The following is a 15,442-nucleotide window of genomic DNA, read 5'->3' as shown; positions in this document are numbered from 1 at the left end:
CTTAAAATTTCTATTTTCACATTTATTTTTTTCCTCAGTAACATAAAAACATAATAGTAGTCACATGTATCAGGAGTTTTTTTCCCCACATTAGTGTCTTCCAGGCTTTAAACCCCGCCCCCTTCCCCCCCGTCATCAGCGCGTTGGCAGATCCTGGATTAGCGCTGCAACTCGAGAGCCTCCAGAAATGTAGGGTCAAAAAAAAAAAAAAAAAGACTTCTTGTAGTGTTCTTGTAGAAATTTCAGACCTGGCTACCAAGACGTGTCTTAAAAGACAGTCTGAGCTCAGAGGTCACTGGAGTTCAATGTTTCCTCTAAGATTCTTAGTGGGGGTGTGGCGGGGGGGAGTAAAAGGTGGTGATTGAGATGCTGGAATGAAATACCTGTAGTGGATGATTGCGTTGTCACATAAAAGAAGTATTGCAACTGCTCTTAAAGAGCCTCAAGGTTGTTGTTTTCTTTTTAAGTGTTAGGGGATCCGAACAGGCGCCCTGAGGAACGCCCCTGGGATGATTCTCCTTCTCCTTCTTCTTCTTCTGATGAACCCTTAAGTGCTTTAATGAGCCTCTAGCTTTCAGCTTAAACAAAGCTCAACTTTTAAAAGATATTCTTTTCGCAAAGTGAAGGGCAAAAAACGTTTTAGGAAAAAACAAAAAAGTACAGATGAATGAATGTCGAGGAAACACTGAAGTTCAACACGCACTTATAAAGATTCAGAGTATATAGTTGATACAGGTATTTATGTTCTCATGTCTGTACAGGTCCTAGACTGTTTAAAATAGTGGTGGTAAGAGGAAGGAGGGGTGGGGTGGGGTTGGGCGGGGGTGGGGTAAGGGTGGGGTTGGGTTGGGGGAGGGGCAACAAGACACAAATGTTTCACTGGTAGTTTATATGCACAGCAATGTGAGGTGCTGGGCTGGAGGACGTCCAGTGGTAGAAAATCGTAAAGTCAACGACATGAGCAAACCCATTCGTACAGATTGGTTTGACAACATGGCCGCCTCCGATTTAGCGTTTCTGGCTTCGATAAAGACAATCTTGGTACAATCGGACTCCGTTTCTAGTCTAGACGTCCATGTAACCAAGAGGTGTACGAATGGGTTTCCAAATGCGTTTTTCTTTTTTTGTTTTTTACCAGTTTCTACCGGACACGGCACAATCACACGAAACCAGCCATAACGCAAAGCCCTCTAAAGTTACACGGGGCCGGGCTCAGTCCGTCAACACAATACTAGAATCCAGGTTTCTGAAGAAACATTCATTCTCGGTCGTTTTTTTTTTTTTTGTCCATAGACTGAATAGAAAAAAAAAAAAAAAAAAAAGCATGTTACAGTTTATATCTTTTCTTTTTTTAGAATCAATTAAAAGTATTTTTCCTGAATTACAACTGAATGCCCACCCCCACCCGAGAAGAGCAAACCCACCCCGCCCCTGCCCCGCCCACCCCGCCCTCCCCGACAACAATAAATCGTGCCAACTCTTACAACTTTATTTTGAGTTGCACCTGAGCTCTGATCCCCGAAAAAACCTCAGGCCAGTAAATTAAAAAATAAATACAACATATCAATATGCAAGGTCACGGATTTCCAAAAACAAAAAATAAAAAGAAAAGAAAAATTAAAATGCTACAAGTTATTTGTGTTTGTTTGTTTGTGTGTATAATGAAAGTCACTCCTGCAGCTGATCCTACAGAGGTGTAGGGTAGTTTGCGGCACTGGTTGCATATAACTCGCTAGAACTTAGAAAAGCATAGTACTGAATCCCTGAATGGTATTTGTCGGTTTTGGGTCGGTTTCCCCGAGCGCAGTTTGAACTCCCACCTAAAAATATAAAACAAGACGTGACCGCTGAACCAAACGCTGAAACTAGAAAGTTGCTGTCGTTTGCGGCGGATTGGTTTGTCGGCCACTTTGGCAGGTAACCAACCAATGATTGGAGGCGGAAATAAAAAGTAAATCCAGTTGGCTGATGGAATACTGACGAGTAAATCTGAGGACACAAACATTGGGACATAAAAAGAAGGGGGTAATACTGGTCCTTTATGTCTGTGTCGATCAGTATTTTCACTTTATTCTTGTGACCAAACTCCAATTCGAGAACTTGGGACTCGACTACTGCAGGAACCTGGTTCTGGTTTTGGTTTATTTGCAACGCTCCTACTCTATAACCCCCAAAGAAATCCCTGCGAGTGAGGTAGTACTTATTGAAGGGCTTGCTGGGGTTTTGCGATCGTTCCCTGACTGAACGGCGGCGTAAGGAAGCGATATCAATGCAGATATTGTACTCGTGCTACAAGTAAGCAAATAACAAGATGATGGCTTAAACTTCCTTCAGGTTTGCTGTGTTGTTGCGATATCGTGAGCTAAAATAATAACCAAATCTCATCCAATACGGACATGGTACCGTCTCAACTCCCAATCCTTTACTTCTTCTAGTTCCCGTTTTGCTTTTTGTCGACGTTTAATTGGTCAGTTTCGGGGGAAGTCGTACAAACGAATTGTACAATTGCGTTGTTCTCCTGAAATGGTTTGGTGCAAAGAAGTTCCTTTTCGCGACCCGAGTTCAAACTGCGTCCCCGTGAAACCGTCCCAAAGCTTGAGGAGAGACTGCAGGTCTGCCGGCACCAGTGTTAAACGTCCCTCAGAAGGAAATAAAGACCCCAAAAAAACCCCCCAAAACATTGTCGGCGTTGTTGCCTTTCACAACGGCGACAGATACATCCGTTTTGCCTGACATCTACAAGAGTTAACTATCATGGATGCGTCGAAATGGCACCAGGATGAAAGAGAAAGAGAAAGAGAAAGAGAGGGAGAGAGGGAGAGAGAGAGAGAGAGAGAGAGAGAGAGAGAGAGAGAGAGAGAGAGAGCCGTACTAGCGATTGTTGGGTTAGTGTTGGCGGGAAAAAAAGTAGATTGCTTAAATCGCTGATGTCTGAAGGTTCCCAGTCGTCCAGCTCAAGGTATATCCAAAAAAAACTAAAATAAAACAAGCTATAACAAAGGACAGTTGGACTTGTAGGGTTCATGTGGCTCCTGCAGATCGATTGCCACGATGTCTTGAATGATTTCTTGGTTAACTGGATTTGTAGAAGTGGCTTCTTCAGTTATAACGGACTGGTGGGAAGTTTAGGCTTCTATTAAAACTCCCATGACTGGAGTCAGCACCTGCACAGGTTTAGCTAAAGGGTACGTACTCAATAGAACTGGGTAGAACCACTCTTTAGACCCAGGTTAATCAGCGCCAAACATCTTCCACATGTCATGGACACCAACAACAACCCCAACCGGAAACCCAACAAGTTCAGTTGACCTTGTTTCAATGATTTCTTGGTAAACTGGACTTGTAGAAGTGCCTTCTTCAGGTCTAAATTAAGAGTCAGCACCTGCACAGGTTTAGCTAAAGGGCACATCCTCGTAGAACTGGGGTTACATCCAGTAACTACCACTCTTTAGACCCAGGTTAGTCTGCGCCAAACATCTTCCAACTACCAGTTAGTATCTAATCATTAACAGACATTAATGGACACCACCAACAGTGGTTCCAATCAACCGGAAACCCAACAAGTTCAGTTGACCTTATTTCAATGATTTCTTGGTGAACTGGACTTGTAGAAGTGCCTTCTTCAGTTATAACGGACTGGTAGGAAGTTTAGGCTTCTATTAAAAGACATTTGTGGGCGGTGCCAACTTAAAACTCCCATGACTGGAGTCTGCACCTGCACAGGTTTAGCTAAAGGCTACATACTCGCAGAACTGGGGTTACATCCAGTAACTACCACTCTTTAGACCCAGGTTAATCTGCGCTAAACATCTTCCAACGACCAGCGAGTATCTGATTATTAACAGACACTAGTCATGCTAGTTTCTAAAGGACACCACCAACAGTTGTTCCAATCAAAACCCAACCGGCAACCCAACAAGTTCAGTTGACGTTGTTTCAATGATTTGTTGGTAAACTAGACTTGTAGAAGTGCCTTCTTCATTTATAACGGACTGGTGGGACGTTTAAGCTTCTATTAAAAGGGGCGGGCGCTAAAGCTAAAGGCTACATCCTCGTAGAACTGGGGTTACATCCAGTAACCACCACTCTTTAGACCCAGGTTAATCTGCGCCAAACATCTTCCAGCTACATTTAAGTATCTGGATATAAACAGACACCAGCTATGACACTAATTTCTGATTCAGGTCTTTAAGAACCAGAAACACAACAAGTCCAGTTGTCCTTTTTCTTTCCAGAGACTAGATGTTCAGAGATAGCAGCTAACAAGAACAACGAGGTTTGAATATACCACCGGGATTAGTGTTAACTTGACGGCAACAGAGCGATCAGCGAGACGGGATCTCCGGGTTCAAGTGAGGATGAGGATGTAGTGGAGGATGTGGCAAATATTCCTGAGGTGTATCAAAAGAGACAGAGACAGAGACAGAGAGAGAGAGAGAGCAGAAAGTCTTTGATAGTAATCCAAACGAGATGTGTGTGCAATCAAATCAAACTCAAGCTGGCTCAAAAATAATAATAAAAATAAAAAAATCCAAAGTAAGGGGGCTAGGTAACACCTGGAACTGTCCTAAAAACAAAGAAATAAACTCGGTGACGTTTTCTAAATAGAATCAAGACAACACATAACTGATTTCACAAGAGAGAGAGAGAGAGAGAGATAAATTCATAATATCCAGATCTCATGACCAAAATTAAAGATATTTACTCCCGTCGACAAGTTGACACGGCAAACCAAAAAAAAAATAAAAATAATAAACGACAACTTCTTCTTCATCGTCATTATCATCATCATCGTCATCATCATCATGGTGGGAGGGGGAGGGGTTTCGCTTTTATCCCATTATCAGCGAAGAGAGAAGAATAAAAACAAATAAATCAGACTGAGAGAGAGAGAGAGGGGAGGGGGAAACCGGGCGATTGGCCACGTTTGCGCGTCGAGGCGGCGTCCGTCCGCCCGCCCGCCGCCGACTACTTCACCCGTGATTGGCTGACGGCAGATTGTTTGGGATGAGTCGAGGAGAAGTGTGAGCTATGACCGTAAACAGGGAGAGGGACTAATTTAAACTGTGTCCATCTGAACTGAGGTATACCTGGTTGAAGGAGGTTTATGGTTTGTTTTTTTTTTTAGTTTTTTTAGTTTTTCTCGTCGTAATGCTTGAAAATGGACCCCCTCCCTCCCTTCCCTTCCCTTCCCTTCCCTTCCCCGTTTCTCTCCCCCCCTTTAAAATAAGCTTGATTACCAAGTTGTCAGGGTCCATAATACACTATGTACAGCAGCATTACACTATAAACATTCAGAAGCCGTTGCTTATTGGCAGAACGATAGTCTTCAAAAAAAAAAAATGCACACAAGAAAAAAAAAAAAAAAAAACAGCAAATGTGTTCATCGTCTTTTTTGTTTTTGTTTGTTTTGTTTTGTTTTTTACACTAAAATGAGAGTTTTGTGTAATTTTTCCCACCGCACGATCTCCTCTCGTTCTCAGGTCGCCCTCGGTATCCTGAATCATCATCATCATCATCATCATCTCCTCCTCCTCCTCGGGATCGGGACCCGTTTTTTTTTTTTAAAATGTTGTTTAAAACAAAAAAATTCCTCAGGCACACATAATATCAAAATGAGGTGGATTTCATCGACTGATGCGGTGAGGTGAGGTGGGGGGGGAGGGGGAGGAGGTGGGTGAGGGCAGGGAGGGGGCGCAGGGTGTTTCCTGAAGTAGCGGCCCGCACTTAAAGGAACAAAACTAAACCAAAAAAAAAAAGAAAAGACAAAAAGAAAACGACAACGACGCCAACCAACCAGGGTCGGCCATTTTTTCTTTTTTCGTTATATATATATATCCTCCTGCGAGTCGATTGGCTGATCATAAGCTGGACTCCTTGGGCGGGAGGTCCACGTTCGTCACCATGGTGACGACGGTGACGATCTCCTCGGGGCCGACGGCGGGGGCCTGGCGCTGCATCTGCCCGATGCGCTCCTCGACGCAGCCGGCGGACAGGCGGGCCTCGGCCTCGTGGTCCCAGCAGTCCTCGATGGTCTCGCAGAGCATGGCCAGACCCTGGAGGTCAAAGGTCAAAGGTGTTACTCGTCTGTTGGCGCTTAACTTGTCAACATTTCTGTTTGGTTTAGCTTTTAAAAAAGGATGAACTCACTGAGGTTGAAGATAAATCATCAAAGGTTAGTTTGCATTTAGTTTACACTCGATAAAACGTTTTCCTTTTAGGTTTTGTACAATTTTAAAGGCTAAAATTAAGAGTTGTTGTTAGTTTTAAGTGTTATTTAAGCTGTATTTGTATGCAATGCAAGTGTGTGCATATTCTCCCTGTGTCTGCATGGGTTCTCTCTGGGTTCTCTTCAGGTTCTGTCCTGAAGCAGCTCATGTTGAAGGATTTTGAGCTAACAAATGTACGTTTTACTGAAATCTGGATGTTTCCTGTCACCGTCTGGCCGCATATTTGCGATGTAGCTGCATCATCATCTTTACTCACGGCGTGTTTCTGCCAGCAGTCTCGAAGGCAGGGTCGCAGCTTCTTGTGCACCACCACCTCCTGCATGTCCTCCAGAGACGGGTGCTGACCCACCTCCTCCTCGAAGGGCAGCATGTACTCGTCCACGGGGCCTGCGAACATGCGGATAATTAAAACTCTATCCAAACTTAAACTGGAGAGGAGGAGGGAGGGTTTAAAAAGAACCGGCCTCACCGTCAGCGGCCGTGCACCGCGCCGCCAGCTCCCAGAGGACGAGGCCGAAGGCGTACATGTCGATGCGCAGGAAGGAGTCGCGCTGGAAGTTGATGGCGCCCTCCAGGACTTCAGGAGCCATGTAGCGGCGGGTTCCCACCTGCGGGTTCAAAGGTCGGCGTCAGGAACACTTCTAATGACGTCTTTCACCTTTAACCTTTTAAACCGTACCTGTCCGTGAGTGTCTCCTGCAGATTTTCCGGCCTCAAACTTCAGCGCGAGGCCGAAGTCGGCTATGCAGGCCGTCAGGTTTGTCTTCAACAGCACATTCTTGCTCTTAATGTCCCTGAGACGCGCACACACACAAAAAATAAGTCACTATAGTGTAGAAAGACACACAAAAACAACGGTAATGACTTAATAACAACAAAGTAGTACCTGTGAGCGATGGAGGGCTTGTGGCCGTCCTTGTGTCCGGGGATGTCTTCGTGGAGGTAGGCCAGGCCTCGCGCCGCCGTCTGAGCGATGTGGCAGAGCTCGTTCCACGACACCACGTTGGCCTTCAGGTAGTCGGTCAGCGAGCCCTGGAGAAGGAAAGATTCCAGGTTTAGATCTGAAGCTTTGTGCCGGACAAAGAGAGAACTACGAGCGCACACGTCGACGTTAACGTTGCATCCTCCTTTTCCTTCCTGCACCATCTCCGCTCTTACATAATGCACGTCGATAATAACACAAGGTCACTTCTGGAGAGGCCTGAGACGGGTGTAGTTGTTGGGAGTGGCCACTAGAGGGCAGGCAGCTCCAACACATGATTTGTCACAATTTAAAGCGTCATCAATCAACTGGTATATATAAAAAAATATTGAGAACACAGGAAGAAGCAGGCCGCTGCATGCTAACGGCTACAGGTGCATCAAACACGGAGGCATAAATCAGGTGTCGGGGGGGAAGGCAGGGGACGTTCCAGCTGTGCAACAACTTGTAAGAGGTAAAGGTAGAAGCTAACAGAGCGAGAGAGAGAGAGAAACAATCTCCACTTAAAGAACATGAATAATTAAATCACAGGGACGAGGTTTACACTAACTACAGATTAGCTCTTAAAGCGCCAAACACAATCGATGCAGAGTGAACGTTTCATGGATGTTTTTCTTTTCCTCCACTTTTTACAACTTTGTTAGCTTGGTGCCCTGGAGGGTTTAAGATGTGTGTAGAATAAAAAAAAGAAAAGAAAAAGACACGATACGCTGCGTTTCCATGGAAGAAATCAGAGAACTTGTTTACACGAGCCGCAGCAACAAACTGGTGCTGGAAAACCTTTTAGTCATGTTGTGGAAACTTGTGCCTGAAGTTCCTCCTCCTGTAGATTCCTCAAGTCTTTTCTTGTCTTTCTTGCTTATTTTACGACTTCTTCTTCTTCTTGTACTACTACTACTTCTTCTTTCCCATCCTGTCATCCTACTTTCCTTTTTTTGCGCACGGCCTTGTCCTTCTATATGTTGTTTTTTGGCAGCCATTAAAACAGAAGAAGTGGAAGAAGAAAAAGCAGCAGCAGAAGAAGAAGGAGCAGAAATAGAAGAAGGAGCAACAGAAGCAAAAGAAGAAGTAGAAGAAGGAGAAAAAGGAGCAGAAATAGAAGAATGAGCAACAGAAGCAAAAGAAGAAGAAGCAGAAGAAGGAGAAGCAGAAGAAGAAGGAGCAGAAATAGAAGGAGCAGCAGAAGCAAAAGAAGAAGCAGAAGAAGGAGAAGGAGAAGCAGAAGAAGAAGCAGGAGCAGAAATAGAAGAATGAGCAACAGAAGCAGAAGAAGGAGAAGCAGAAGAAGAAGGAGCAGAAATAGAAGGAGCAGCAGAAGCAAATGAAGTAGAAGAAGCAGAAGAAGCAGAAGAAGAATGAGCAGAAATAGAAGCAGCAGAAGCAAAAGAAGAAGAAGGAGAAGCAGAAGAAGAAGCAGAAGGAGAAGAAGTAGAATAAGTAGAAGAAGAAGAAGAAGAAGAAGAAGAGTTTACAGAGACGTACTTTTGGTTTAGGTCAGACCTAAAACAAATAACTGCTGAAGTTCAGACTTGGCTGAAGCCTGATACCGATGTGATAATTAAAAAAAAAAACATCTACATCAGCCCTAACACCGATCGGGACGTCCCTAGTGGCAGCATCGTGTTGCGGGGGTTGCTTTGCTGCAGGAGCGACTGGACGACGACTCCAAGAACACTTCTGAAGGAGGAACGGGCTGAAACTCCTGCAGAAGAACCTAATCAGGTGTAATATCAGGCTCAGAAGCTGCAGCCTTAGCTAGGCAGCTGAATATAAATATTTCTTTTTCCTTCCCTGCGGGGCCTCAGTGCAAACTCTGCGCTCATAAAAGAATCAATAAATGTGCGTACCTTGTCGTGGTAGGCGGTGATGAGCCACAGCTCCAGGTCCAGGTTGTTGTTCCTCTTCTCCACGCCGATGAAGTGGAGGATGCTGTCGTGCTTCATGCCGCACACGCTGTAGATCTCGTACTCGTTCTGCCAAGACAGCTTGTCCTGGAGAGAGGAGTCGGGAGGACGCAGATGTTTATTTCACGCCGTCGCTCAGCCGGTCAGTCAGTCAATCGAGGCGAGAGAAAGAACTTACCTGAATGGGGAAGATCTTCACGGCTACGTATTCGTTCAGAAGCTGGGCCTTCCACACGCAGCCGAAGCGCCCCCTGGCTTTCACCTCGATCAGCTGCAGAGGTTTTTGTCCTAAAACTGGGGACGGGGGCGAGGGTCCGGGATCCTGCACAAACAGAGAGAGAACAAACGCATTAGCATTAAAAAAGCACCAGAAGAACCACTGCTACAGCTCATATTTAAAGAGTTTAAGTGGTGCTGCATGATCACTACTGCGGCTTCTTTCTTTGTCTTTATTTATATTTATATTTCTGATGTTTGACTCCAACAAACGCCAGGTCAGAACCTCATGCGTGCCGCTCTGCTCTGCGCTCATGCTAATCCCCACGCAAAACAAAAAGTGAAAGCAAAGAAGCCGTGTGCGCCCGAGATCCAAAGTAGGTTAAACACAGCTGGCGATCGGGATTAAGCTGATCACTTTCACATGTGACTGCACAGAGAGAGAGGACGGAGGGTGAGCGAGGATAGCGAGACACAGAGAGAGAGAGAAGGAGGGAGAGGTTAAAAAGAAGCATGCAAGCGAGGGAGTCGCATTTCCAACAGGATAAAAGGTGGAGGAGAAAGACTAGCACATGACGGACGGCCTTTGATGAAACCAGATATGCTGCTGTAAAATCCTCACTTCCATGCCTCTGTCGCTGCCGTCGGTAATAAAGAAAAGAAGAAACTTTTTTTTTTTTCCTCGTCCTCCCTCTGACGCCGGCGATGTTCATGTTTTCACTTGAACTCAAGGCTTACGAGGCGTTTGGATAATAAGCCGGAGCAAGTTTCAGGACCCCGAGGCCCACGGGATCCGCTCAAACGCAAAAGCGATAATATATCAAAAGAGCGCACTTGTCAATTCCCGTCTGTTTCTCTAACCTCACATAAAATAAGAAATAAATAAATAAAAGGGCCTCTGTTTCTGAGTTACAAGGTTTGCCAAGGATACGAGCGACACGAGGAGAGTCAACGAAATATAAAATGTACATTTAAACACACGTGTCAAGGTCTTTTAGCGCCGCCTGTCCCGACAAGATCACTGAGGCTGCAGAAGCAAAACAATAAAAACTGTAGATGATTTAATGGCATCTATAGGTTTGATTTCTATCAAGCTGAATCTTTAGGGTTGGTCCTGAACTTTTTACCTTTGGAAAGAAATTAAAAATCTACTTGGTATGTGAGTGGAGGAGGGGGGAAAGCATGGAAGTTGGGAGCAAGCCTGGACTTCGCTGGAGAAATGAACTGCTGAGAAAATATAATTAGAAACATCAACTGTATCATAAGATCCTGTAAATGAAACTAGGATTCCTCTTTAGGGCTTATTATTAGCGAATGTTAGCACGCTAACGCGACAAAACATAAAAAAAAAGTTTCGTCTTTGTGCCTGAACATTGACTGTAAACATCAAGACGGACGGATCATATATTTATAAAAAATTAGTAACTTTAAAGGACATTTTAACGAGTAGGCCTATGCAGATTGACTCAATTTCAGACGCAGCCTCTAGTGGACATTTGTGAAACTGCAATTTTTGGGCAAATTTGCAAATGTTCGCACGCTAACACTCCAAAAAAATAAAATATGATAGTACTGAAGTACGTAAACATCTGAAAATGAAAATGGTGAGAATGTTAGCACCTACAGCTAGGCTAGCGTCTTAGTGAGCATTTATTTCTTTCGTATTCGTGCCTGATTTGACTGTAATCATAAAGACGGACGGATCATACATTTCTAAAATAAAAATTTTAACGTTAAAGGACATTTTAACATGGAGGCCTATGTAGATTGACTCAATTTCAGACGCAGCCTCTTGTGGACATTTGTGGAACTGCATTTTTTTGGGCAAATTTGCAAATGTTAGCACGCCAACACGCCAAAATATGATGGTATTTAAGTACGTAAACATCTGAAAATGAAAATGGTGAACATGTTAGCACCTACAGCTAGGCTAGCGTCTATATTTCTAAAATAAAAATTAGTAAAGGACATTTTAACGCGGAGGTCTATGCAGATTGACTCAATTTCAGACGCAGCCTCTAGTGGACGTTTGTGGAGTTGCAATTTTTTTGGCAAATTTGCAAATGCTAGCACAACAGACGGATCATATATTTCTAAAATAAAAAATTACGTAACAGTCTACGCATATTGACTCAATTTCGGATCCTCTAGTGGACATTTGTGGAACTGCATTTTTTTTGGCAAATTTGCAAATGTCAGTACGCTAACACGCTAAAAAAAAAAATAAGATGCTATTCAAGGTTTAGAGTCTGAAGAGCGGTTTTGAAGCTCAATGTTGAGTCTCTGATGGCGGCCATCTTGGATAGCTAACTCCTGGCTAATTCCTAAATGGTACAAAGAGGTGGAGCATTAGTGGAACTGAGGCAGGCGTAGCCATCTTTGTAGACACCGAGGAAGGACATCCAACAGTCACTCAAAGTAGCCAAACGCTAATTGTTGCATGATTTTAAGCCTTGACATAAGTTAGATAAGAACTAGCCTCAGAGACTAAAAAGTTTTCTTGTATATTTTTGTGTATTTTTGCTGGACTGCACTTTTGGAGCAAGCCTCTCATGGCCATTTGTGAAATTTCAAGTTTTTTTAGCTGCAGAGGTTGCAATAGTAGTAGTAGTATGTGTCTGCGTATTTAACTAAAAACCCCTGTAAGATACAAATATTTGTAGTCGGCTTTGGTGGATACGCAGAGTAGACTGTGCATGCTTTTTACCAACAGCCCGGGCAGTGTAAGGGGGAACGGAGGATTCGAGTGGGAACTCGGTGTGTTTGCTTAAAGCTTTTTTCCCCTCTAACAGGGAGCTGTGAGGCAGACCTGCTGTCTGCGCGCTGCTTTCACACCAAATGCCAGCCAAATGACGGGGAAAATTACCCACTGTGGTGCTGAGGTTGGATTACAGTGCGGCCCAAACAGTTGGCAAGTTGGCAGCTTTAGAGACATCTTCAAGAACACACTGTGCTTACCGAAAATAATGCATGCTGCAAATGTTTCTCTACATCTGCTTAAAAAAATGAATGCTGTTTTGTGAATATGGGAATGGAGGCCTAGGCCCGGCTAGGACTGGAAGTGCTGATCGGAAAAAATAAATAAATAAATAATAAAAACGTGTTGTATTCCAAGTTATATCGTGTTTATCAGATCAGAAAGTTGGCTTCCAGTTTGTAAATGACCCTTATGGATTTATTAACCAAAGTCAAAGGGTTTGGTGCTTGGCAGGCAGTAATTCCAGACCTTGCTTATGAACACACTTGGCAACGCTTTGTCTTTTGCCGTCACTGCGATGAAACTTTAAGATAAACCAGCAGAAGCACATTCAACATCCTTGTATGCAGTCGAAACAGATCACAGTGCTGCTGCACGATGTAATTAGCAGGAAAACGTATGTACTTGTTCAACAGGTCTGTCCGGCAACGACGGCTCAGTTAATGATTGGTGCCTTAACTTATGTACGACCCAAACAGGAAGGATATACCTTCTAAATACTATTTAGGTTTATTATACTCCAGTAAGGAAACCTGTTTCCCAAGACACATTCTGCAAAGATGTCCTCCTTTGTCTGGTTTATGTCCTTTTCTTGACCCATTTAAGACGCCACAGTGTAAGAAAGAATAAAAATCCAGCTCCCGGAGAGCAAACCAAAAGATAAAATCATACCAAGAGCAATTATACATGACGGGGAGGTCTCTCAGTGTGGACACTTGTCACCGTTAAGTGTGCAGAAACCCAATTTTGGTGTGTTTCCATTCGCCATCTGCAGCAATTACTATTCTGATCAGGATTTAGTTGAAAGTCAGGGTATAATCCAAGGACTCCCGTCTTATTTTGCCAATACAAACACTGCTTTAGGTGTTAATTTGTATTAATCATATGCAAATCTAATTCTTGCCATGTTTAGGACGCTTGGTAATCAAACATTTACCGTTTTTACTTTGGCTGGTTGTTCGTAAGTTGCCCAATTGTGATCACGAAATCAGTGTTTTATCTTTTCCTGGTCTGTTTCACCAGAGTTGTGTCACAGAGAGAAGTTCCTGTTAGTCCAGTGTCCTCGGGGTAAATATGTGATACCAGCTCTGATTAAGACGTAGACGAGACAACGATCGCTGGTTAACATACCAGCACTGGTCAAAGGTGGCTACTCCTGTCATGGTAACTGACTTTGACCAGGACGTTTATGGAACACTGACAATATAATCTGTAAAATGTTTCCTGAAGAGCTGCGTGTGGCGTCTCTGGTGTCCGCCATCTTGGCAGCGCCCAACTCCACCAAACTCTCAGCATTAGAGACCAAACATTTTGTTTTAACAGGATGTTAACCTGTTTATTTCTGCTGTTAAGTTATATCGTCTCGCGTTCTGAGGCATGTCCCCTAGTGGACATTTGTAGAACTGCAGTTTTTGGCTAATTAGCAAATGTTAGCATGCTAATACGTCATAAATTTAGCATTATATCAAAATGAGTGTCCTACAGATAAGCTAGCATCTTATTTTTAGTCTCCTAAAGGGCGTTTTTAAAGCTCAGCGTGGCGTTTCTGGTGGTCGCCATCTTGGCTCTTTGAAGATACCGAGCAACCTGAATTCCTGTCACTGTAACTGACCAGGAAGCTGAATGTTGGATCTGATGGCGACCTGGCATACGAGATACTCCTGACGATTATCAGGATGTCACGACTGCAAGACTCTTTTCTCTCTTTACTTTCTGGAAACTCTTGTCTGTCTTCCAGGCTTCGGGCCTGACACGGCGGCCTAGCTTGAGCCAGGCTCGGGCCAGGCCTCCCTCTAGGGAGTCACCGGATCCCTTGTCCGATCGCAGGGCGCCGCGGCCTCAGATGGGGGCGCATTACACTTAGTCAGCAGACCACAGGAAACAGGAAAACAGAATCTGCTGCTTCACGCCGTTCTTCCCAACCCTCAACCATCTCCCGTGGCCTAATCGGGTTACACCATCATCTATTACATCAAGAACAGGTCCTTCAGGCCTGGTTTGGTTTGTTCTGGGTTTGGGTGCTGATACGTATACATAGATTAGACTTAAAAGCACAATGAGCTGCTGTTCTGGCCTCCAAACAAAACAATATCTTAACCTTGACTTTAAAAAGAAAAGTCTGAACCAAGACTTTTATTTAGCCAACAAAAGAAAAATCTGAACCAAGACTTTGTATTTAGCCAACAAAGGAAAAGTCTGAACCAAGACTTTTTATTTAGCCAACAAAAGAAAAGTCTGAACCAGGACTTTTTATTTAGCCAACAAAAGAAAAGTCTGAACCAAGACTTTTTATTTAGCCAACAAAAGAAAAGTCTGAACCAAGACTTTTTATTTAGCCAATGTCAAACATGAAGATTTTCAGCGATCTCTGCAGCCACACTCCAATCTGATGATGATTTGGCTTCTGCTCGTCTCGTGCTTGTAATTCACACTTGCAAAATGTATTCTCGTTTTACTTTCGGCTTCAAACAACCCTGTTGTCTCTCTGCACGGCGGAAAAAAAAAAACATGGGAGAGCCATAGGTCTTAGCAGATACCATTCTTGAAACTGGGTCACATCTCACACACACACACACACAGTATGTTACATAAACATCACAGGTGGACGTTCGCACGAAAAACAACAACAGAAAAAAATAAATAACGGGGGCTGCATTCAGGAGCCGCGTCGGCCATTTTCCATCATGCACAATAATACATTTTCAGCGGGGAGCACAAAAGACATCCATTCATGCAATTAACCCAGGCATGAAAAAATAAATATATATAGAAATATATATAAGTTACGAACAACGTCCAAAAAAAAAAAAAAAAGCAAAGAGGAGAACAAAATGGCGGTCTGGGATTGAGGTGGAGAATTCATACCAAGCTCTGAACCCAAAATAAAAATATAAAAAAAGAGAGGAGTAGTGTTTGGACTTCAAGTTAAACTGCTCTTACCTCCACCATAATGTGAAAGGCGTGCTTGTTGAAAAAAGGAACATAAGAAGCAAAAAAGAGAAATTATTCCTACTTTCTGTTTGGTTAGTGGATGAAATACGAGGCGGACAGAAGGTAGGAGACGGCGGCGGCGGCGGCGGCTCGCCCCCGAATAACCTTTTGTTCCCTCTCGTGCTCCCCAACGAGGCCTTCC

The 15,442-nt window shown here is 43.8% G+C and overlaps 1 protein-coding gene across 1 annotated transcript in view; it reads right to left on the bottom strand.

The window, feature by feature from the left end:
* Positions 1-5,650: 5,650 nt before the first annotated feature.
* The window catches only part of LOC311509483 (activin receptor type-2A-like), a 35,055-nt gene continuing 25,263 nt past the window's right edge, over positions 5,651-15,442 (bottom strand). The window contains exons 5-11 of the mRNA XM_084574725.1: positions 9,295-9,438; positions 9,060-9,203; positions 7,117-7,262; positions 6,910-7,024; positions 6,700-6,838; positions 6,487-6,617; positions 5,651-6,056 (exon numbers count right to left, since the gene is read on the bottom strand). Coding sequence (XP_084430851.1) covers positions 5,862-6,056; positions 6,487-6,617; positions 6,700-6,838; positions 6,910-7,024; positions 7,117-7,262; positions 9,060-9,203; positions 9,295-9,438 — 1,014 coding nt within the window. The 3' untranslated portion in view covers positions 5,651-5,861. The remainder of the gene's footprint in view (positions 6,057-6,486; positions 6,618-6,699; positions 6,839-6,909; positions 7,025-7,116; positions 7,263-9,059; positions 9,204-9,294; positions 9,439-15,442) is intronic.

Source organism: Chelon labrosus (genome assembly GCF_963514085.1).
Source record: "Chelon labrosus genome assembly, chromosome: 24".
Lineage (NCBI taxonomy): Eukaryota > Metazoa > Chordata > Actinopteri > Mugiliformes > Mugilidae > Chelon > Chelon labrosus.
The sequence above is the reverse complement of the archived record's forward strand: the minus strand, read 5'-3'. Positions and strand labels throughout refer to the sequence as shown.